At 40.3% G+C, this 25893-nt stretch overlaps 1 protein-coding gene across 11 annotated transcripts in view; it reads left to right on the top strand.

Moving 5' to 3' along the window:
• Positions 1 to 25893, top strand: part of RBFOX1 (RNA binding fox-1 homolog 1) — a 1591566-nt gene that overhangs the window by 1549887 nt on the left and 15786 nt on the right. For 9 of the 11 annotated variants that reach the window (XM_039349790.1, XM_039349788.1, XM_039349787.1 and 6 more), the window contains 2 exons: positions 1117 to 1181; positions 17763 to 17815. In XM_039349790.1, coding sequence (XP_039205724.1) covers positions 1117 to 1181; positions 17763 to 17815 — 118 coding nt within the window. The remainder of the gene's footprint in view (positions 1 to 1116; positions 1182 to 17762; positions 17816 to 25893) is intronic. The other 2 variants (XM_039349789.1, XM_039349793.1) reach the window with 1 other exon arrangement.

The following is a 25893-nucleotide window of genomic DNA, read 5'->3' as shown; positions in this document are numbered from 1 at the left end:
ATTAGGAAATCTACTTCCCTAAACTTTTTGGAGTTCCCACCTGTGGAAGCTACCCATAGCTTTCTTCAGCAAATTGCCTTTCCTTTCAAGCCCCGCCTCCAATGTTGCCATCCTCATGGAGGCTTCCTATTCATCCAGCTGTTGTATCAGCAAAACCTGTCGTTTCCCCAGACATCCCTGGGGAATCCCTTCATCCCAAAGGTGCTTTTCAAAAGGAAACGGGACTTTCTTGGGTTTTGTTTTGTTTTTCTGAAAAATGCTTCAATTCTCATTCATTCATTTCTGAGGTCAGCACTGAAGAAGCTTCTTCAATGAGAAGGGAAACATTTTTTTTAAAAAAAAAATAAGAAAGTCCCATTGTCTTTTGAAATACACCTTTGGGATAGCAGTGTTCCAATATCTCAGGGGTTGCCCCAAAGAAGAGGGAGTCAAGCTATTCTCCAAAGCGCCTGAGGGCAGAACAAAAAGCAACGGATGGAAACTCGTCAAGGAGAGAAGCAACCTAGAACTAAGGAGAAACTTCCTGACAGTGAGAACAATTAACCAGTGGAACAACCTGCCTCCAGAAGCGGTGAATGCTCCAGCACTGGAAGTTTTTAAGAAGAGACTGAACAGCCATCTGTCTGAAATGGTGTAGGGTTTCCTGCCTGCCTGAGCAGGGGGTTGGACTCGATGACCTCCAAGGTCCCTTCCATCTTTACTATTATTATTATTATGGATCATCGCACAGTCAGCCAGATGTTCAGACTGGATTTGGCATTTTGTCTACCTATCGAGTCCTTACCCAGGACCTGGGATAGGCAGATGTGGATGTTTGATGATATTACAGATATCGTCGCAGGATGGAAGCAGTTCCTAGTAAGGTTGCCTTTTGCAATTGACTAATAGCGAATTTGTCAATGCCAATGGTGTATTATTATTATTATTATTATTATTATTATTATTATTATTAAAACCATGACCTGGATGAATGACAATCTCCATAGACATCTCTCCAGCGGATCATGAAAAACCTAAAATGGCTTATTTTTTGTAAAGGTAGGGCACATGTGGGGGGGCTGCATTTTACCTGCTCTCTGGATTTCTTGTCTGATTATGAAAAACTTTGTGTTGCAGGGGGGATACGCTGCCTATCGGTACGCCCAACCTACTACCGCTACTGCCACTGCCTACAGTGATAGGTAAGAGTTTCTTTTGTACTGAATAGATCCTTGACCTGGGAAGCACAGCGCTCCTTGGACCCACCTTGGCTTTTGTGTCACCAGGGTCTTTCCTTGCTCCATGCACAGCAAGAGCTTCTAGACTTGAAATCCATGAATAGCTATGAGTAAGACTTGACAGTTCTTTTCCAGTGAGGTAACCTCTGTCTGTTCAACATCCGGGCCCATCATTATGATAAACGGCATCCCACACACATGGAGGGTACCAACTGAGGGAAGTGGAATTCACCTGTTCATCTGTCAGGGCAAAGTCAGCAGGCAAACTATACTTTCTAGGGGGGGAAAGAGAGAACTATTTGCAAAAAATACACCCATTGAGACATGTTCCCCAAAGCAGTACATTAGGGAAAGGGGTATACACAAGCAGTAGAGGGTACGTGAAAATGCATGTGCATTTTCCCATGGCTTTTGAAAATATTTACAAGCGAGCATGAGAATTAGATGAAGCAAACAGGGGATAAGGAAAGTGAAAAGCAAAGACTCCTATCTCTCCTCTTTTCTATAGTCTTATTCCCACAACACGTTTAAACCCTCAAGCCACTAAATCAAGTCTGTGTATCAGAAGCAGGATGCACATCTAAATAAGTGCGCATAGCATTAAAGCTGTAACAGTGTAAGCCTGTTTGTGCTCTATTCGAAAGTAATTTCTAAGTGTCTCAGTTACTGAGGAGTGAAACTCACCTCTTACTCCTCTGAGTAAACATATCGAAGATTGCCCTGTAAACAGAACGTGTTTAAGCTGGGTCCTGAATTAACTCCTTCCTGAATGCTATGATGCACTTAACCATTAATTTTAAAAAAAAATCCAGCTGAACTGAATAAGACATGAAGCTATAGAGGAACTTAAACCAAAGTTAACAGTAACCATCTAGCTTCAGCTTATTGCAAAAATGCAACGGTTGGGGTGTTCATCCACTGGGAAAAATGTCTGCAAACAGAGTTATTGATTTCATCCGACGAATTAAATCTATTCTTCAGTGTCTCCCTTAGCAAACCCTGGAGTTTTTCCCTTCTGCCTATTAGCTGGAAATTAACAAGAACAGGAACATCACAGCATCAGTGAATACCCATGGTAGCATTTGCAAAACTCCCAAATTAAATAATAGTTAAATTAAAGTAGCTGAAATTTCATGGGATTGTAAAATCTGGTGAGATCTGGTTATTAGTCTTGCCAATGACATTGGGGAAAAAAAATCTTAAAATCTTGGAGGCAAGGTTGCTGAATTCTTGAGATTTGGACATAAAAAAAATGAAGTATCTGATGCACAAAATATTTTCAATCTATACCTTGCACCCTCAAAATAAATTCAACAGACATTCAATACGATCTTTTTTTTAATACCAAACCCATTAGGCAAGAATAAGAGTTTTCTCCAGTTACAATTAAATCCGCATTCAGCAATCAAGAAGGAGAGAAAGAAAGATATGGGAGAAAAAAGATTTGAATGTTAGCTCAGAGATGGGTTTTGGGATTTTTTTTTTGCACTTCCCTCACAAGACCAGGCAAGGTGATTAGAACAAGAATCAAATTCTAGAGTTGTAGATGGAGAATATTTTCAAGAAATGTTATTCCATTTTGAGGAAGACACACACACACAAAAAAAGAGCCTCTAAAGGTGAAACAGGTCTTGGGATGGGCGCCTAGATTCTCAAAGTGCTGTTCATGGATCTGTTTCTGAAGAGAAATATAGATATATATTTATATATTTATGTGGAACAATGAATGTTAAAGCTCTGCATGCCGTGTGGCCTTCCTAATGTGCTTATCATGTTCTGGCAGTGAAGACACACACACACACACACACACACACACACACACAAACATGTTTGATGAATAAAACAAATTTGCATGAGCTGGCTGAGGCATGCTGGGTTCTGACAGGTAAGCAAGTTAATCTATTTTGTTTCGTGTTGTTTTCCCGGACGTCCGGATTCTTAGACGTGTCACTTGGGTTCTGCTGTTTGTGCCTGATGTGCAGATGGAGTTAGGCTTTGTTTTCTTTCCTTTTTCTTTCTTTCTTTCTTTTTTTCTTTTTGTGTTTCCTCTTGAGGAAAATGGATGGCAATGAAGCACCGCTCGAGAACTCACATTACATTTCCACAAAGGTGTGTCGTTGTGCATGGGGTTCGCTACAAGTACTTTCTCTGTGAGCTTGCAAGGCTGAGAAGATTGCTGGGTCGTCAAGAGCAAACTTCCCCAAGAGGTCTCACCATTACTTAGAGACTAAGCAGACAAATCAACTAGGAATGTTTCAATGTGGGGGGATCGGGTCTTAGCAAATGTCCTCCAGGTTCTCTCTCTTAAGGGGCGCTGCAGAAAGAAAGGAGGATGGCATCGTGGCTGGTTACATCAAAGGGCATTCTTCAACTTGGTTAAATTAAGAGCAGTGTGCAGGAAAGCACTAAATGGGTTGCTAATGGGTTCATTTCAGAGCATAGGGAAAATGTAACTTTATGGAGATGACATGAGATGACATGGGATTTCGATGCAACCAATAGTAGAAGATGGCCTATATCTACAAAGTTATAAAACTATGGAGTGTGTACACATTTAGGACATGGAGTATAAGCTGCAACTGTGCATTCTCTCTTTGCGTACCCCTGGTGGGCTCTCCAGCAAAGGATTGTTTGATCAACCTGTTGGTTGATCAAGTGATAGAAGCTGAGCAAATTCATTGTTATCTCTTTTAGATCCACCAAGCAATCTGGGTAAGAAACATCTAACTTAGAACTCCTAGGAGAGGCATGACAAAAACATGTTCAGCTGGAATATCGTAGTAGATAGGAATATGCATGCGATAGCAGGTGTGCAGATGAGGAAGGAGGTTATGCTACTTGTAGTTTCTGATGAGAAAGAGAAGGCCATAAAGCACAAACCGTTGGCAGCCATCAGCACCCACTATCCTAACCACAAACCGTTGGCAGCCATCAGCACCCACTATCCTAACCTAACTTCCCAGAGACCAAGATACCATTCCAGATTTATTCTACAAAAAAACCTCAATGCCCCCAAATTTGCAGGCTCTGGGGAGATAGTGAGAAATGGCTATAAATAATATCTTTGTAGAGCTCCAATCTGCTACCAAACTGTCTAGGCAAACTGCAAAGATTTCTAGTATAGTGAAGTGAAAAGTGGGGAAGACTTGTGAATGTAGCATCTAAACTTTGCTCCAGTTGTCATGATTTAGCCTTTTTAGATGCTGTCAGCTGGACATGGAGTCTTCATTTATATATCGTGAATGAGGCATTCCTTGGATTGCAGGACAGAATGCACTGGAGAACAGACAGGCAGTGTTGCTGGGGCTGGCTTTGGGGAGAGAAGGCACATCCACTTGGTAAAATTCAATGGCTTCCACAATCAAACTAATTTGATCCAAAGATTTCCACTCAATCCTAGGAAGATCTGTCCCAGGGTATTTAGAAAGGTCAAGAGTAAGAGTGAACATTCTCAGGTTTGCCCTCCCATTTTTCCTAAGCTACCATTCAAGACGAATTTGGAATAGGGAGGTGCAAAAATGCTACAAGTAGATAAGGATAACAGTTGCCTAGGAGTTCAACAAAATGCAACGTTTGGGGTCCATTCCAGTGTGCAAAAGCAGATGTCAGTTGCCCACAATGATAGGATTTTCTGAGCCCTTCAATGGTCTATCCTTGAGTATTTCACCAGCACTCATTCTTTAAAATGATCTTGTAGAGAAAGCTTGTTGTTCTTGCCTTTGCTTAGAGAGAAGAAGGCAGCTGCTCCCTCCTCCTGTGCCAAAGTATTGTGTGTAACTCAATAGCGTAGCAAGAATCCTGTTGGCACAAATTCACAGGTGCCTTGGCATTCATAATATTACTCTCTTGATTTTCTAGTCCTACCTTTTCAGTTTTCTATGTTGTTTAATTTGTATACAAGATCCCCAGAGTCCTGCTTGAGAACCCATTTTCAGATCCCAATTTTATTTATTTGTATATTCCAGCATTCTTGGAACCAACCTGCTTGGGATACTTGGGCAATCTCTAGCCCTGTTCAATTGTCCATGGTACATCAATCCAGGAAAAACAATGATCTCTCCATACAATGTCTCAGCGGAGTCATTATGTTTTCATCATGATTATCTGCAGCAGGGGCCCTTGCAGAGACACGTGCAAACCTCTGGTTCACCCTCCTATAACCTACTCATAATGTCCTTCTGCCATTGACCATGGTTGTATAAGTCTCATGCTGCAGACTAGAGTAATGCTATACGGACATTACTTTGATGTCCCTCAAGATGACTTAGACCTTTTCTTGTCTAAGGAGGACTTTCCCAATCTCTCTTTGGAGAACACTCGATCATAAGTTCTCATTCTTAGCAAAACATTTTTGAATGTTTTATCAGAATCTAAGAATTTCCGAGATATATTAGTGTGGTGTTTTCTGAAGAGGAACCATCTTACAATGGATTTCAAATATTGGTGAGGTTGCTAGCACCAAGCCTGGGCAGTTCAGCCATTAATTAATTTTCCTTATCCCTTTGTCAGAGAAGTTCTACTGATCAGGATCTCCAGATGGATATTTCTTCTGGTATAATGCTATTGACATTCTGTCCCAAGTATTACATTATCCGCATCTTTCCATTTGGACATAATTTAGAGCATGAGTGAAGGACAAAGGATCTCTAGTTGGTTTTCAACCCCTAGCATGGCTTACAGTCAGTAGTTGGATTCAAATAGGTGAACAACCGGTTCTCTGGATGTTACTTCTGGAAGTCCATTCTGGGCCTGGGCAACAAAAAATTAGCTACCGGTTCTGCCGAAGTGGTGCAAACTGGCTGAATTCCACCACTGCTTACAGTGCTATGCAGCACTGAAGCTTAATGCAGGCACACAAAACCTGGAACTGCATTTAACAGTATTTACATTTTCCCATTTAATGAGTTTACTTCACTTCTGAGAATCTGGCTGACAACACAATGAAATATTGTCAAAGCCAGCCGAATCAGGTAATTAACAATGCAAGAGTTGCTTCCTCTATTTTTGAATTATAAATTATCCCTGGCATGCTAAACATTCAAATTCTCTCTTTATGTATAATTAGAATCACATTAATATCAGTCATTTGCATAATCATTGGTACTTTAAATGGATTTAGTTCATTTGAGTATTATTTGGCGGGGGGGGGGAGGTTGTATTTGAATGTGTGTATCTCCAGCAGAATCGAGATTTGTTTTTTTTTTTTTTTATGGCTAGTTGCAAATCCATTAAAATTTCTTTTTCTTTTTCTCTGTCTAGAGGAAATTCTAAAACTACTTTAAATAAGCTAAGTAAAGAATATTATGCAACACAACAGTTTATGCAAACATGGATTCTTCAAATTATATTTTAGTTGCTAAGTAATTCTGCTTATCAACTTTCTACTATATTTCCCCATTCAAACAAAGATATGAATTTTGTTTTTGTCCGAAATAATGTCTGCATTCCTTGAGGATGTTGATCCCTTCTAAATCCCTCCAACATTAGAAGTTTTTTAAGAAGAGACTGGACAATCATTTGTCTGAAATGATATAGGTTCTACTGCTTGAGCTGGACTAGAAGACCTCCAGGGTCCCTTCCAGCTCTATTCTATTCTATACTAAATAGTAAAATGTGGCAAAACAATCTTTTCTTCCCAATTAACCTTTCCTTTCATGTCCTTTGCTGTGAGTTTACAGTATCTAACAGTAATTATTTCTCCAGCCATCTCTTACCATTTTATAATGATTTTTTTTATTACAAATATATGTTGTAATAAAATTGTATTACACATACAACATGTTGTTAAATCTTCCAGAATTGTGTGCATATGTACCTAAATCATAAGATAGAAACAGTAATTGATAAATCGTAATAGAACAATAGGAGAAGGTTGTCGGAGAGACAAGAGATGAGAAAGATGAGAAGATGACAAGGATACTAGCAATACAGCCTTACAACATGGGTAAATAGCTTTAGGTAGAGGACAGTGCTGTGGAAATTAGGTGTTTAGCAGAGTGATGGCACAGAAGAAAAAATGTCTTGATATCCAGGATGTGAGGGGTCAGTAGATATTTTCTCAGCCTTCTTTCTAAATAGTAAGGTGAAAAAAAATTCCTTTAAAACATACGTTGTGGCTGGAGTACAATTGAGTATCAGTTTATGGCAAGATTCTAGCATATTTTTTTTAAGTGAGACAGAGCAGAATCTGATTGGATGCAGAGGTTTTATATAAGGAAACAGGAGATTCCGTGTTAAATGAAGCATAGAATAATGAAGGTTACTATTATGTCCTACAGTATCCATCTGTCATACTCATATTGCTGAATCCAAAATTTGCATACGTTTGACCAACCACAAAAAGAATTAAGTAGCTCTTAATGCAAAAAGAGGCATTCCCGGTATGGAATAAGATGTGTAGTGGATGATATACCACAGTCATAAAAATAACTATTTCTTGAACACTCAAAAATTAAGTAACATATATACATATATTTAACTTGCAAGCTCTGTCATACCTCTTCACTTCCCCCAAGAAAATGAAGTAATGGAGGAGTAGATTGGATGAATGGCAGATCTGGAGTAAGAATTATGACTTGCTATTTCAATGTCATTTTGGATATGAAAAACAGTTGTGTCTGATTTTCACACACTTCAAACCTCTTTGCACATATGGTATTTAAAGAAAAGAAATGCTGGCACCACAGAAAGTGCCTTACTTGTAATCTTCCTTTTGAGGAAACATGGGATTTGAACCTTCCCACCAGTGGGGAATATGATTAGAGAACTTTTAGTATTCTCTATCATTGTCCCTTTCTAGAGGGCCCTAACAGGAAGAGAGATCCTATCATTCTCTGCTACAGCGTCCACAAATAAGCACAAACTGGAAACACACACCTTTGCAATCAATTCATTTTTAGGAAAGAGAACGAGAAAAGAAATGAATGTGTGAGATGCTGTAGGGGAAGGAATGGCAGAACCTGGGGGTGGAGTTAAAAGAGGGATCAGCCTAGAATCTCTAGATAATCACAAGCAGGCCAAATCCAACCCCCTTGAATTCTGTTCACTCTTATCTAACTCCCAGCAGATGCTAACTCTTAGTTGAAAAGATGTCGAGACTCTGGGAAGAGTGCAGCAAAGAGCAACAAAGAGGATTAGGGGTCAGGAGGCTAAAACATGAAGAACAGTTGCAGGAATTGGATAAGTCTAGTCTAGTGAAAAGAAGGACCAGGGGTGACATGATAGTAGTCTTCCAATATCTAAGGGGCTGCCATAAAGAAGAGGGGGGGATCAATCTACTTTCCAAAGCACCAGAAGGCAAGACAAGAAACAATGGATGGAAATTAGTCAAAGAGAGAAGGAATCTAGAACTAAGGAGAAATTTCCTAACAGTGAGAACAATTAACTAGTGGAAGGGCTTGCCTTCAGAAGTTGTGGGTGCTCCTTCACTGGAGGATTTTAAGAAGAGACTGGACAGCCATTTGTTTGAAATGGTCAAGGGTCTCCTACTTGAGCCAGGTGTTGGACTGGAAGACCTCCAAGGTCCCTTCCAACTCTGTTATTCTGTTAAGACTCCTGGGTGTAGGTAGATTAGCAATAAATCAGTTGAATGGGATCTTCATTTGTGGATCTGATCTTTTATGCAGGACAGATGCCTCCAGGGAGGGAGAAAGTCTGGCCAAACTTTCAAGTGATGCTCCTCAAGATGTAGGGCTAATCTCTGCATGGCAGCGGGATGTAATGTGATGTCACTGCATGGTTACTTGATGTGTTGATAATGTCTGTAACGCTATGTCTAGGTTTTGACAGATCCATCCCATTGATTTGGAGAATGGCTTGCTTGAACTGACCTCAAAGGTGGGCTTCTGTCATGTGGACTGGCTACTCCCATCCCTCTCTCTGTTTTATAACCTGATCCATTGCATCTTGGAAGAGAGTTAAGAGAATGTCAACAGTAAAAATAGAAGGGATTTAGACTGGGTTATCTGTGATGTCTCACAATCAAGCCTCTGTCTTCGAAGATAAGGATCTCCCCATCTCCCAGGCAGTTTTACACAGAATGGAGACTTTGTGCAGCTCCCAATTCCCATCCATCCAAAAATTCTCTGAGCCCAGAAAACCTGATGTGTCCGGGCATTCATGCATTTACATCACATGGTATCGCATAATATGAAAGGGATATAATTAATATCAGCGTCTGAAAGCCATATGCTTTTTTACCACCCATTGTAGAGTTGCAGCATTAACACAATATTCTGTTTATTGTGTGGTTATCAAGCCTTGACGGAGCTCAAAGCAGAAAATGTAGGGTTTTTCCATGAACTTACTTTAAAGGATTAGACCAGTGTTTTTCAGTCTCAGTAACGTGAAGAAGGGTGGACTTCAACTCCCAGAGCTGACTGGTAGATTCTGGTAGTTGAAGTCCACCCTTCTCGGGCTGATTGGTAGATTCTGGGAGTTGAAGTCCACCCTTCTTCAAGTTGTTGAGGTTGAAAAACATTGGATTAGACAAGCCATGGCCGAATTTGGACATCATGACCTGATCAAGGAGCCCCAGGACTCTTCAGCACCATGTCTAGCTAGGAGCAAGAGAAAAATATGGTTTACTTTCCAATTCAAGGCATGAATTGCAATGTAACTGTATTTCATTATTCCAGTGTACCCACATGCAATGTACTATTTGTTCTCTAATATAAACCTTGTCTGTTTTGTTTTGTTTTGATTTGTTTTGATTTGGTTTCATTTCATTTTGTTTTGGTTTTATATATTAAAAATGTATGCATGAATGAAAACAGAAGTACAAAAAGCATGTTGTTAGGTAAAATTCCCTGAAAAAAAAAGTGTGCTGCAGCCATTGGGCAGATGAGAAATGCAGAATACGTGAATGTGTGTGGAAATACATACAATGTGTGTGTGTGTGAGAGAGAGAGAGGTAGGAAGGGAGGGAGGGAGGGAGGGAAAGAGAGAGAGAGAGAGAGATGAAAAACTACTGCTATTTGGCAGAATTGCCTGTAAAAATGTATGTATGACAAGAATGGGACATAAAAGTACATATGGATTACGTAAGATTAAAACACCCTAAATAAGATGAATCAAATTTAAGATTGAAAGAGTGAAAAACTAAACTAAAATAAATGGATGGATAGATGATAGATAGATAGATAGATAGATAGATAGATAGATAGATAGATAGATAGATAGATAGATAGATAGATAGATAGATAGATAGATAGATAGATAGAAGGCAGATCCCAAGGTTACACAGCTCTATTGATGGCTATTTGGCCAGGAAACCCATTAATAAAATAAAACAGTTGGGAAAAAAAATACCTCGGAGAATGGCAAACTATGAAAAAGACAACTGCAAATCACTTCTGCATTTTGCCAAGGGATAATTTAAAGTTGTCCTTGAAGGTATTGAGTCTCACATTTCGATGGTATAGCTTTTCCTACAAAGAACAGCCCTTTCTTTCAATAGGTATTTAATCCAGGTTGGATTAAAGCTAAATCATGCAACGAATGGAGTACAGGGTGCTTCATATTCATGGTTTGTACTAGGTAAAAGTTTCACAGTCCACCTTGTTGCAGCCCCCTGAGATAATTATATTTCTATGCTGTCATCTGGATACATATCAGCTAATGTGCTTTTGTCTTTAAAGATGTGGCCTTCCTCTTCTCAGTTTTGATGGTGCAGTTCCTCATTAAAAAAAAAAGTATTATTATTTCTATTTTACTATTTTGGCACTGAGTACCTGGATTCTGTACAGCTCAGCTGTTTCTTGGCAGGGAGGCTCAGGTTACTCCTGAACAGAATTAACTCTGTGCAAAATTACTTTCAGGATCAGAAAAAAAAAGAAAAAGAAACTTTAATTGTGTGCACTAACACAGCTCTTACAGGAAGGAAAGCACAGATGTAACACTCTCCTTTGATGTATATTTTATCCCTGGTATATCACTGTATCCTAGGAACATGTAGCTAAGAATAATCAGATGCTCTTGTACTTGCCTATTTCAAACCAAAAATAGTTACAAAAAGCCAAAATGGAGATTGTATGACTTTCCCTGAAAAAAAAAAAAAAACAGGCATTTACTTCTAAGCTTCCATAATAGGAATTGACTTCTTTGCAGCCAATTCTAGAATGTCTGCTCACACAGACATGGGGGATAACTTTTTTTATGCACACCTAAAACTAAATATCAAGGAGAATGTTTCCGGTGTGGTTCTTGTTCAATATTCTTGTTCTCCTGCTGAAGGGCAATGTTACAAAAGGTTTTCTTTACATTATAAAGCAAACATATTTCACCATGTCATCTGCTGTTGTAATGATCCAGTATCACTGCCAGCAACTTGGAATGAAAGGAGAGCTTGGCTGAAAAATGGTCTGAATGAAGTTAGGTCTGATTGATTTTGAAAGGAGGATGAAGATGAGGAGGAAGAGGAGGAGGAGGACGATCACTGTGGGGTCCTTGGTGCTCTCTGAGCTTGATTGTTTTCTTGCAGACATTGCATTACCAAACTAGGTCACCTCATTAGTGCTAGAAGGGAGTGGGGTTTGTGGAGTGGAAGAGAAGGGAGGAGGAGGAGGAGGAGGAGGAGGAGGAGGAGGAGGAGGAGGAGGAGGAGGAGGAGGAGGAGGAGGAGGAGGGGGGGGGGAGGAGGACTGTGCTAGAAGGGAGTGGGATTTGTGGAGTGGAAGAGAAGGGAGGAGGAGGATGACGACGATGACTGTGGGGTCCTTGGTGCTCTCTGAGCTTAGTTTTTTCTTGCAGACATTGCATTACCAAACTAGGTCACCTCATCAGTGCCAGAAGGGAGTGGGGTTTGTGGAGAGGAGGAGGAAGATTCGTAATATGAAGGACCATAACCCAGTGGAAATCTCAGTCTTCATTACCAGAAATTTCTCATCTTCTAAAAAATCAGCAACTTGGTGCTGTTTATGACAGTTGTACCATACAGTACTTCCAATAATCTCTGATCACTGGCCCCACTGATCACAGCTGATTTAGATCAAAGTCCATAGCTATGGTGAGCGACACTTTTCCCATGGAAGGTGTGCCAGTTGTACAAAGCCCATTTTCCCCTGGCGATAACTGTGCTGCCCCTGTACGAGATATTTTCTCTGGCCCTAGAAACATATCGAGATGTTTCACTGGGAAGTTCTGCTCTTCTAATTCCTTCATTCTTACTTTCCTCTAAGTCAGGGGTAGGCAACCTTGGCTCTTTTATGACTGGTGGACTCCAACTCCCAGAATTCCTGAGCCAGCCATGCTGAGGGGAAGGGAGAGGTTTCCAAGCTGAGCCATGCTGGCTCAGGAATTCTGGGAGTTGACGTCCACGAGTCATAAAAGAGCCAAGGTTGCCTACCCCTGTTCTAAGTGGATGCACTGCCTAATAATGCCATAAATGATCCGAGCACGTTCTCCAAAGCAGACAGGGAAGGGTGCAAGGGGAGGCTTCTGCTGATTTGTGTGTTTGTGTGCAAAGCTTTGGAACAGAGATTCCATTTGAAGGCAGTTTGACGAGGTTGCCTTTCACCAGATCAGCAGTTGGGATCCAATAATTTCATCACATTCGGTGTCTCATTTGGAAGGGATCTTGGACAATTGAATCAATTTGGGGTTTGGTTTTTTTTTTTTCCAAAATTGATTCAGATTGGATCCAGTTGACTAGATCCCAAGCAAACCAACCCTATGAACTGGATTGGAGTCAGTCTGTACACCTTTACTAAATTTGAGCTATCATCATACACAGACTCACACACCCACACACAGACACACATCCCAAGAAGGTTGTGAAGAATAAGAGGGCAAAGGTTACAATCCTGTGGGACATTCAGATCCAGGCAGGTACTAGCCAATCACCAGATAACATGGTAGTAGACAAGGACCAGAAGACAGCAGTAGAGATAAATATAGTGATGCCAAGGGACAGCAACATCAGTAATATGAGAAGCTGAAGAAGGGCCAGGGCCAGAAGGAAGAACTAGAGATGATGTGGAAAGAAAGGTCAAAGTGGCTCTAGGGATGGTAGGAGCAGTTGTGATTCCTAAGATCGGAGAGTATCAACAATAGATTCCAGGAACAACATCAAAGTCTCTATCCAGAAAAGTGAAGGGCTAAGATCTTGCCCAGTACCCTCAAACTCCCCAGTTTCTTGTAGAGAGGGGTCCCCAACATCTAGTCCATGGACCAGCACCGGTCCATGGCATGCCAGAAACCAGGCTGCACAAACAAGCAAAGCATCCCATCCATGGGATGCAGGCAGCACACGAAACCATGTCCCCTCCAGTCTGTGGAAAAACCTCTCTCCATGGAACCGGTCCCTGGTGCCCAAAAGTTTGGGGTCGCTGTTGTAGAGGACCCGAGACTGAGATAAAGAACTGGAAGCTAGTAAGGGCAGGAAATTTGCAGAAAAAAATAGTCTCTGTCAATTATAGCTGAGAATGCCAGTAAGCTAGGTACTAATTTGTAATAATAAAGGGAATGTTTCAGACTATAACACCGTAACTTAATTTAACAGAATTGTCCACAGAAAATGTATGGCCTGCATTATCCTTATGGAGCTGGGGTGACAAATCATTGTTTATTCAAAGGCACCCTGACTCCTCTATAGCCCATTGAATTGCCACCACAATGGAGACCTGGTCCCACGTGTTTAAATATTTAATGAAAAATAAGGGGAAAAAAAAAGCAAAATAGACATTTTATTCAGACAGACCATGACATAGTTAGACCCACAAACATTCTTTCAAAAATTGAATCATGTTTTTTTCCTCTTTAAGCAACGATTCAGCAATATTTCTTTTATGAACTCAGGCAGTTTCTCAACATATTCAAGCAATTGTGAATACCCATTGCCTTTTGCATATTACCTAGGACAGTGGTGGTGAACCTATGGCATGGGTACCAGAGACGGCACTCAGAGCCCTCTCTGTGGGCATGTGCGCCATCGCCCCAGTCCTAGGCCTTCAGGACTAGGACTGGGGTGACGTGCAAAAAAAAAAAAAGTTTCAATCAGTCAATTTCAACTTCTCGCAGGAAAAAAAAAATCTTGCAAAATTAAAATTGATTGATTGAACTTTTTAGTCCCACCCAATCTGCCATTACCACCGCAGCCATGCCCACCCAATTGGCCACACCCAGCCAATGGGCTACACCCACCCAGCACTCGACAATGCATAAGTGGGTTTGGGGTTGCAGTTTGGGCACTCAGTCTCTAAAAGGTTCGCCATCACTGACCTAGGGCATCCAGCCAACACTAACATTGTTTGCATCTCCCCACATCCTATAGACATGAGGTTGTGTCCTGGGATTGTCTTCAGACACTGAACTCATTTTGTTATGACTGTTCAGACGTGTGTTAGCACGAGACTATCCATGCCCAGAAAGGCTATATTCCCAAGTATAAGACAGATATCAAAAATCTGAAGATATTCCTGGGCATGTAGGCTGAACTTTTCTGAAGTGGCAGGCAGCACAATCATCTCTCATCATCATGCACCAGAAATTCATCCATCTCTTATTGACTGTGCAATAAATTATCCATGCCACCTCCATCTTTATTTCCATGAACCATTAATCACTGACGTCCTTTGTTTAAAAATATGAAAAACGGTACCATTTTGAGGCTAGTTGGTATATTTATGTTGGTTAGTTGAGTAAGCCAGCATCAAATCCTATGTTGCACTTCCAAACGAACCTTCTCCAAGGCTTTGGGAAACATGATGATGAGGATCTGAGACTGACGAAAAGAAAGAGAGAAAATGTTGGGCAGAAGTTCAGAGGAGGTGGGTAAGGCAGTTTTAATAGGAATAAACTGGAAGACATTTTTAAAGGTCAAAGTAGTTCTAGGGATGGTAGCAGCATTTGTGATTCCTAAGATCAGAGAGTATCTCCAATAGATCCCAGGAGCAACATCAAAGCTCTCTGTCCAGAAAAGTACAGTGCTAAGATCTTGCCCAGTATGTTGTTCTTAGTATTCAGCTGACGCTGAGGTGTGTGGCATTGTTCTATTTTGTTTGCTCCCTTGAGGCTTTAGCAAGCTGAAACACTTTGGGTTATGTTAAGGGTGGGCATATCGTCATCCCTAAAACTGGCTCTCCACCTGCCAAATTATCTAACATCACTGGAACCATTTTAGTGGAGTGATATATTGCCTCTTTATAGTAGAGAAACTCATCCCCTCTTATGTGTGATGCTTAAATCAAGCTTAACCCACTTGAAACACTATGTGCATGTTCTTCAACAGGGAAATATTTATTCCTGCCCATTTATTTGACATGATCCTTCCCACTGATCCTAATGTTCTCTCCCCAGATGTTGGCTGGCACCAAGAGTTTACCCACCAGTTCCATACAAAGTAATTAGAGCATCTTAAAAGGAATAAGCCGGCAATGTGAATTCTGGGAAATTATTGTCGGAAGTTATTCCGTAAGGCCTTAAAGACTTTGATTATGTTACCAGGCCTGGTGTTCAGCAGGTGGGGTTGAGCCTTTGGTTATCTTAATTGTTATTGACAGAACTGTTTCTACCAGGACTGCTGTTTTAGATGTGTTTGTATGTGTGTGTTTTTGTTTTTTTATATTTCAATCATTGTTAGCCACTTGGGGATGGGTGGTCATATAAATTGAATGAATGAATGAATGAATCAACAAATTGAATTGAAATGAATACTTTATTTGGCCACATGTGATTAGATACAATGAATGAATGAATGAATGAATGAATGAATGAATGAATGAATGAATGAATGAATGAATGAATGAGTGAGTCAATGAATGAATGAGTCAATGAATGAATATCTGTCAACGAATCAATGAACTGGTAGTAGAAATCAGATCTGGTGTCATATAGAGACTAGACAGCCATTTGTCTGAAATGGTATAGGGTTTCCTGCCTGAGCAGAGGGTTGGAATAGATGACCTCCAAGGTCCCTTCCAACTTTATTAGTATTATTATTAAATCCATTATTGTATTTAACATGCAGAAAGTTCACAAACAGTTCTGATAAACTTATCTAATCCATTGTCTTTAATCAATAGGAATGGTATAGTTAACCTTATATTCCTGCCTGAGCAGGGGATTGGACTAGATGATCTCCAAGGTCCCTTCCATCATCATCATCATCATCTCATCATGATCATGATCATCATCATTATTATTATTATTATTATTATTGATCATCGCACAGTCAGCCAGATGTTCAGACTGGATTTGGCATTTTGTCTACCTATCGAGTCCTTATCCATTATTATTATTATTATTATTATTATTATTATTATTGTTATTATTATTATTATTATTATATACAACTCAGAGAAATCTGGCAGGAAGTGTTCCCCTGGTCTTCCTTTCCTAGTCCGATAGAGACTGCAAAATTTGAGTCTTCTCACCTCAAACAAGATGTCTGCAGGATGAAATTACTGTCATCTTAACCCATAGCATACAACCAGAAACATCCCCTTGTTTTTAATGGGAGCAAAAGATGTGGATGTGTGGACCGCTGGGAAGGAGGGTTCGTATTATAACTCGTTTTGCTGTCTAAGTTGCTTTGGAGGACCTTGGTGGCAGCCCACACACCAAGCACCCAATTTGTGTGTTTGCCTGCCCTGGAGACTGCTTGGACAGAGCACGAGATCAGCTAGTGGGTGGCAGAGATTTGGGACCAAGGCTGCGTGCCCTCCGTCACTCGGCCCTGCCTCTCCCACCGCTGCACATCTGCCGTACATTTCAGTGGTGCTTGCTGGGGGTTCCCAGGCTGTTGTGCATGGTGCACCTTTCACCGAAGACATATCACTTCTGCCAGCCTTAAACTGGAATGATTGCATGAGGAAATGATCAGGCATGATGGTCCAGACCGGAGATGTGATCGCGTAATAATAGTTAATGATTAATAATCATCATAATTCCTCCTTCCCTTCCTCTTTTTCTGTTCTTTTTCTTTTTTTAAAGATAGCTTTAAAAAAAAAAAGGCTGCCTCCTTCACAACCCTCGTTTAAAAGGCAGAACCAATGCATTTGGCAAGTGATGATTTAAGATCAATATCCATGCTGCAGCTTCGTAATAATGGTGTTATGAGGATATGGGGGGCCATAATATGCTTTGTAAAATTTTTATCCACAAAACATATTTGTGTCTGTTCTAGAAATACGAAAGACCCCAAGATTTTGCTTTCAGTGTTTTATTACTCCCCCCCCCCTTTTTTTTTTTTTTTTGGTCTTGCTAGGTTCCTTTTACAATTAGCACCGCTTTGCTTTAGTGGATACAAATGTTCCTTCATTTACAAAAAGGAAACATCTGAATTATAATTTAGCATAAGAGCCTTGGTTTCCTCCAACTGGGAGTTCTCCAGGCTAGAATTGTGCATATATTCCAGAGTCACCCTTATGTCTCTCTTAGCAATTTAGATATTCTTGAGTTATTGAGCTTTGCCAATGAAACTCGTCTCTACCTTCATTAGAAGGAAATGCCTCCATCCCTTTTAACCCTTCTGTAAACAAAATCAATTGGCATCAAACCCATTTCCCAGTCAGCAAGCAGTATTGTGAATCTTATCTTCTCTTGCAGAAATCAATTCGTCTTCGTTGCAACCGATGAAATTTCTTGTAACACCTCGGCAGGTAACAATCATTGATACTTCTTGATGCATCCATCTGAGTCTCAATATCCTTTTACACATGCTGCAGTTAGTCACTAAAGGAAAAAAAAACTAGTAAAACCCCAGAGATAAATCTTTGGAATAGTTTCATTCGGGTGTTAACTCAAAGCCTCCAGGCTTTGGGGCTGAAAATACATTAGCGTGTGCTGCTGACGTTGATGTTTTGTTTCGCAATTACATAAGGGAGGACAGGAGCCGTTTATTCTGAGGTTTCATGGAAAAGAAATAATAATCTGGTCAGCAGTGAGGCAGGATGGGGAAGGAAGAGAGAAACAGCTAACTGACTGCAAAAGAAGTTGATTGTGAAATTAAAAAAAAAATATCCCAGTTATATTGAACGTGATTATATCTCACGAATGAATGCAAATATACATGTCCCAGGATAATATTGCGGGATCCAATCTGGGTCGGTCACCGGAACCAAAGGTTCACTTTTCCAAGTTGCTGGAGCCCATCTCCAGGGAATTCTTTCTAGTTCTCTAACTTCTCTCTAGCAACTCTGCTAGAGAGAAGTTCCTTAAAACTGGGTTCCAGCACAAGTCCGGAAGCTTGATAGCCATAGGGCAGCTCACACCAAAACATGAATGGCAATTTTGCCCTGCAAACCACGTGACGTGGGTCTTTGTGCACAATATTGCAATGCAAGTAGGAGTAGGAAAAGCTGGGTTTGTGTCTATAACTTCCCAATGCAAGTTTGGTCATTATGCAATCACTGCAATTTGACACATACTTAGAACAGAATAGTTATCACTAATACATATAGCCACTAATAAAAGTGCCACTGACTTTGGTAAGCCACCCAAGCTGTAGAAATTGTAACAATTAAGATGGATAAGGTGATGATACATAGCTGGAGTTGGGTGGTTTGTTATCAGCTAAGATGTTCAGACGTAGAAAAAATAATAATAAGACGAGGGTAAAAAATGGGATGGCTTCTTGGCTAAAATCAAACTTAAGTGGAAAAGTTCAATGTGGCTACTGAAATTTTCCTAGCTCTGTCACCGGACAGCTACAGCAACAGAATCTATGATTTCCCTGTGCACCAGTGAGAGGGGGTTAGTGTGCTTGACATTACAAAGAGGACCGCAACAGCAATCCCATGTTCTAATACCTAACCCCAAATTAAGACAATATTAAGACAGTGAGGACAATCAATCGGTACAAGGGCTTGTCTCCAGACGCTGGCTGAGGAATTCTGGGAGTTGAAGTCCACAAGTCATAAAAGGGCCAAGTTTGAAGACCTCTGATATAAGATGTCTACTATATTACATAATGGTATACTTGAATACTATTGGTGTAGTGTAGAATTACAATAATTACAATAATGTAAACTTTAGGCTGCAAAGATGCAAATTAAAAACAATTGAAAAAAAAACCCGCTTTGGCCTCCTGATATAATTCAGAAACTAAATGGAGTTTCTGTTGTTCCTCGGGCTGGTGAATATTTATGTAGATGAGGAAGAGGAGGAGGAGGAGGAGGAGGAGGAGGGATCTGTCCTGCTTAGTGGATCCATAAATGGAGATCTATATTCATCTTTAGTAAAACTAAACCAAAGGCTGTATTCAGCTTTAGGACTGCAGATTGCACTTAAAGGAAGGATGGATAAAATTACTATTTACAAAGTAATGTCATTACTGCAAAAATCCACAGCCTACTGTTTTGCAAACTTTTCCAGTCCTTGGTACACCGTGCTGAATGAATTTATTAGGTAAAAAGAACTGCAAAACCCATCCACCCTTGTCTTGTTGGAACTGTGAGGAAAACAAATTCTTGGAGGAATTGGAGCATGTTAGCAAGACAGAAATATATCATTTATGTTACCATAGAAATTCAAATAAAATGTACTCGGGACCAAGCACTTCAGAGTCGCCTCAATCAGCACCCATTCCTTCCATGTTCCTATTTATGGGTTTTGCAGTTCTTTTTCAAGGTCTCCAAAGGTTTCGATAACCACACACACACACACACACACACACACACACACACACACACACAGAGCTTTTAAGTCTGGTAGTTTTGTAGCATTGTAATATGCTGTAAAGCTCACTCTGTTTAAAAAAAGGGGGAATAATCCAACCAATATTCTGAAAGGGAAGATACAGCATTGATGTTTTTTTCTCAACCTTTCACTTGTCCTGCTGCCACAAAAATCGAAACAGGGTTGTGTGCACGTGTGCTTGTGTGTGCAAATTCTTTCATCAAAAAATGAGAACTAAATATGTGGGTTGTTTTCTTGATTTTTTTTTTCTTACCTCCCTTACTTTTCTTGAAAATTCCTTCCCACCTTACCCAATGGCTAAGACATTTTGCTACTAAAGATAATTTGGAGCCACTTATACCATTCTAACTCTGAAACAATCATTCTTACTCAGTGTTTCTCAACCTTAGCAGTTTTTAGGTGCATGGACTTCAACTCCCAGAATCCCCCAGCCAACATGCTGGCTGGGGGATTCTGGGAGTTGAAGTTCATACATCTTAAACTTGATGAGGTGGAGAAACAGCACTGTAGCTGAAAGGATGAAGTTTGCCTAATGTAAGGAATAAGGATTAATTTAGGATTAAGTACAGCCAAGTTGCTCTTCCTAATGATAGAGCCTGTTCTTGGATCCCTTCTGTCGATCAGTTGGGAATACAGGTAGTCCTCGATTTACGACGGCAACTGAGTCCAACATTTCTATTGCCAAGTGAGGCATTTGTTAAGTGACTATGGAGATTCTCAACCATCCAGGTCATGATTGTCAGAAAGGTGGTTTTTCTAGAGGCAACTGGACTTTCTTGCTTTTTTCAAAGCTAACTCAAAGATCACCTCAGATGGGGACTGCAGCCAAGAAATTAGAAGACACTTGCTCCTGGGGAGAAAAGCTATGGCAAATCTAGACAGCATATTAAAAAGCAGAGACATCACCCTGCCAACAAAAGTGCATATAGTCCAGGCCGTGGTTTTCCCAGTTGTAATGTATGGCTGTGAAAGTTGGACCATAAGAAAGGCTGAGTGCCAAAGAATTGAGGCCTTTGAACTCTGGGGCTGGAGAAGACTCCTGCGAGTCCCCTGGACTGCAAGGCGTTCAAACCAGTCAGTCCTAGAAGAGATCAACCCCGATTGCTCTTTAGAAGGCCAGATCCTGAAGTTGAAACTCAAATACTTTGGCCACCTGATGAGAAGGAAGAACTCACTGGAGAAGGGCGTAATGCTGGGAAAGATGGAGGGCAAGAGAAGAAGGGGACGACAGAGAATGAGATGGCTGGATGGAGTCACTGAAGCAGTAGGTGTGAACTTAAATGGACTCCAGAAGATGGTAGAGGACAGGAAGACCTGGAGGAATGTTGTCCATGGGGTCGCGATGGGTCGGACATGACTTCGCAATTAACAACAACAACAACATTGAAATGTTCTTGAATAGTATGATTTAAATAGGTATTTCTCACACAGCTGCTTTTTTTTCAAAAGGCAATTGGACCTTCTTTGTTTCTCCCTGAAGACATTTCACTTCTCCTCCAAGAAGCATCTTCAGAGCTTAAGAAGCCTCTTAGATGAGAAGCGAAGCATCTTCAAAGAAAAATAAGAAAGTCCAGTTGCCTCTAGAACAGGCACTTTTGCCAGATTTGTTCAGTGAGTTTTGCCCCGTTTTACAACCTTTTTTTGCCCCAGTTGTTAAGTGAATCCCCACAGTTGTCAAGTCACTAACACGGTTGTTAAGTGAATCTGGCTTCTCCCATTGACTTTGCTTGTCAGATGGTCACAAAAAGGGATCCCATGACCCCAGGACACTGCAAGCATTATAAAGACGAGTCCGTTACTAAGCAACTGGATTTTGATCATGAAGATGCTGCAGTGGTTGTAAGGGTGAAAAACACCCCTGAGTCATTTTTTTTCCAGTGCCGTTGTAACTTTGAAATAAACTAAATAAACTGTTGTAAGTTGAGGACTACCTCTACCAATTGGCTATCAAAATTCACCTACCCCATCAGTCTCTGGCCTTCAACTCGGTTGAATCTTGGCAACCTTGATAGCTGTGTCTACCAATAGAGACGTAAGCATCTTGGTCCAGACAGATTGGCATATACTACAGCAAGGTGCAGAATTAATCTCCTTGATAAATTCAGCTCTCCCCTTTTTGTGGCACTCCTTTTTTTTATCACTGTAGAGGCAGATGACTTACGTGGGACTTGACTTCTTTGAAAGCCACGGCAGGCTAGTTGTAGGGTAAAACCTGGATTATCCCTTTCTCTCGCGCAGTTGAAGTTTTATTAATCCCTTTCTTTCACCCTGTGTGAAGCCCTGGCAAGCCTCTCTTGCATCTTTTGTCATTATCTCTTTGACAGCTTGCCTTTTGCAGCGCTCGGAGTTCTAGGTCAGTTCACATGGCTAGTCAAACGTGACAACTTGACAAGATTACGGCAAGCCACCTTCTGTAATTTGTAAATAGAGGGAGTTGCTTTCCAATCTGCCGCTGATAATGAAGTGGCAGTATGTGTGCTTGTACATCTGTGGATGTGTTTTTCTCTCTCTCTCTCTCTCTCTGTGTGTGTGTGTGTGTGTGTGTGTGTGTGTGTGCTTGCAGATGCACACCGGTGCACTCAAGTATTTCTGCGCGTTTCTCGCTAGCCGAAAAAGTTTCCAGGATATAGCAAGAAAATAAAATAAAATAAAGAATGCAGAAGTCATCCAAAGCAGTAAATCAAAGTTTCTGGTTGGGCAGAGTGCAGATCCTTCAATCATAGAGAGAGACTGTCTCTCTTCATTTGGAGTAGAAACTTTTTGAAGATGTGCAAATAGCACCCAATTCAGGAACAGAATTTTCTGGAAAACTGTGAAGGGTTTTATTACCTCTCTGGAGACCACTGAAACTCCCCATGGATAGGATAGTAATCCTAGAGAAGTAATCTATGGGCCTTGCACATCCTTAATTCTTTTTTTATTTAAACAGGGCCCATCACCATTCCTAGAAATATAGGCCAACTTCCTGCATGGTCCAGGAATCAAAATTAACAGCAGTCCTTGGTTAACAACATTTGTTCAGTGATCAAAGTTACAATGGCAATGAACAAGTGACACAACAAGTCCTCAAAGTGCTGGCCATCCCAGCATTGTACCATCATGTGATCCAGATTTGGGCACGTGGCAACTGGTTTGCACTTGCAATAGTTGTGGACATATGATTGCCATTTGCAACACTCCCTCTGACTTCCCAAAAACATTATTTGGGTGGTTAGTTGTGAGGGGCATGGCTGACAAGACATGATGCTCAGTACCCAAGTCCCGTCCTAACTGTATCAGTGCCAAGAAGATAAGCTAGCATAGGAGAAAGAATGAAAGTTGTTACTTTAGGCCAGGGTTCTAAAACTGGCAATTAAATTTCTGAGCCTTCGTGCCTATCCTAGTAGGTAAGTTTCTGAGGTTTGTGAATGATCAGACACAACTGCCTCTAAAATGCCTGATGTTCTCCAGATGTGTTGAGACTATCTATCCCAAATTTTATAAAACTGGGTGGAGTTATAGTTCTGAGATTTGGAAAGCACCCAAAGGGACCAGATTGTAGAAGATGGTCTACCTCCATCGTAACCTCCTTTAGGCTATAAATCCAGCATTTTGAATTCTGTGGAGCAAGATAATTACAATTTTAACCAGAACAGGTTCCAGAATAACGTCTGATATTGCAGAATAATTTCTTTATGCTTTTTGCCGTTCCTGATCCATATCAGGGGTCAACCGAAATGCAGGGTCCGTGTTTGTACACCTTAACGTATAAGGAGAAATTATAAAAATAGGAAGCCAGTGGAGTCTCGTTGAAAGAAATTATGAGGACAAAAGAAACTCAGTAGCCCGTGGGAAGGAAATACTCAAGGTTTCCTTGTTCCCAGCTAACAATGGGACTTGTGCTGCAGGTGGCATCTGCATGCAGAAGACTCAGCTTTTGAACTTCTCAATTTTCGTAACATGTAAAGGCGTGTTTTGAAATTAGCATTTAAAAAGAAGCTGACACTGTCCTTTTTTCCTTGGTGGAAATGAAATTTATTAATCATAATAAAATTGTCATATTCGGAAGGTAGAGGTCACCCTGAGGAGGAAAAAAAAGGGGGGGGGCTATTCATCAACTGAGAGGAACACGTTGCATGCTGTTAGGTAACATTTATGGGTTGGTTCTTTGGAAAGACATTTTTCCATAGAAGGATTGTTCTGTGACAGATTTGATGCTGGCTGTTGTTAAGAGAAGAACCGTCTCTTTCAAAGCACCACCTGATTATCATTCCCTGCTTATCTTAAGCAAGGCATGTCCATATAAACTGGACGTCATGCCTGCGTGATTTGTCCACTTTGTTTTGGTGGAGGAATTGAATGAAATCTCGAAATTGAAGGGAAACTTCAGCCTTTCCTTCTCCAGCAAAATATCTGATTTGAGGAAAGGCTGAGAAAGTTTCATGGCCCATTGTAACATTTTCCCAAGAGGATTTTTGCACATTCCTCAATAGTTTTCCACAGATAAAGGAGGAAAAATAAAAAGAAATTTCTCCTTGTATAAGCTAGCTGTTGAGTTTTGGGGAGTGGGGGAGGAAATCCAGCGACCTTTCAAATAAGTATTGGAGTTTTGTTTTTTTTAACAGATAGTTTTCACCTAGGTCAGGGGTAGGCAAGCTTGGCTGGCTCAGGAATTCTGGGAGTTGAAGTCCACAAGTCATAAAAGAGCCAAGGTCGCCTACCCCTGACCTAGGTTGTCTAAAATGTTTTGAATGTTGAACAGTTTGATTTAAATAGACTCCCGCCTTTGAGTTTCTTTCAAAGAGCTCTTTTTGACTTCAAAGTGCTTCAGTCCTGGGGTAGTTAAAACAGTCTGTTTAAAATGGAAACAAATATATTTAACCTGAGATGGCATATTTCCAGCTCAAAATATTTTCCGCCTGGAAATGTTTAGCCACTTGACTAATTTTTCTACATGCCACACCGTATTTTCAAAAATTGGACAAGTAGTTCACTCTACCTTTTGGAAGAATAAAGAATAATGAAAGAAGATCACCTCTGAATCCAAACACATCAGGTTTAATTTTTTTTGAATTACGTTCTTGGTTTTTTTCTAACAATGAATAGCACTAATATATTATCTGTCTGTCTGTCTGTCTGTCTATCTGTCTATCTTTTAATCTATCTTCTAATCTATCTATCTATCATATATATATATATATATATATATATATATATATATATATATATATATATATATATATATACTATCTATCTCTTCTAATCTATCTCTGTCTGTCTATCTATCTATCTATCTATCTTCTAATCTATCTATTATCTATCTGTCTATCTATCTATCTATCTATCTATCTATCTATCTATCTATCTGTCTGTCTGTCTATCTACCTATCTTCTTATCTGTCCGTCCATCCATCCATCCATCCATCCATCCATCCATCCATCCATCCATCCATCCATGTAATCTATCTATCTATCTATCTATCTATCTATCTATCTATCTATCTATCTATCTATCTATCTATCTATCTGACATATGGACAATACAATATGCAAGACAATATATTAAATCAAGATAAAAACGACAATAAAATCACCATAACCATAACAGCCAAAGAACTGTAATGGGATACATGTTATAATTCAATGTCTAACGAAGCTAACCACCTAACTGCTTCTGGTGTAGCTGTGGTGGGATTATACCAGGTGAAACTGTGAAACTCACCACAGTCCACACACTGCAGAACAACTTGCCACAGGACAATTCAATAATTCTATTTAATTATTTAAAATAATTAAAAATATTTTAATTTTTGTCATTCACATTTCAACAGCAAGGTTGTGAAGTTAATTATGCTAATACAGTGCATCAGTCACCCAATGAGTTTTCATGGCTGAAGGAGGTCTAAAACCTCACCACTTTTAATCCAGACCTTCCTCAATTACACTTCAGCTAAGAAAAAGAGATCGGAAAGTCATCCTTGAGTTTCCATAGCGAAGGAGAGTCTAAAATATGAGTGTTCCCCATCTTTGTCCAGGACCTTCACTGTGATACAGAACAGGA

This window comes from Crotalus tigris, unplaced genomic scaffold, assembly GCF_016545835.1.
Source record: "Crotalus tigris isolate CLP2741 ecotype Arizona unplaced genomic scaffold, ASM1654583v1 scf7180000018301.7375997, whole genome shotgun sequence".
NCBI lineage: Eukaryota > Metazoa > Chordata > Lepidosauria > Squamata > Viperidae > Crotalus > Crotalus tigris.
Note: the sequence above shows the minus strand (reverse complement) of the source record. Positions and strands in the feature narration are given on the sequence as shown.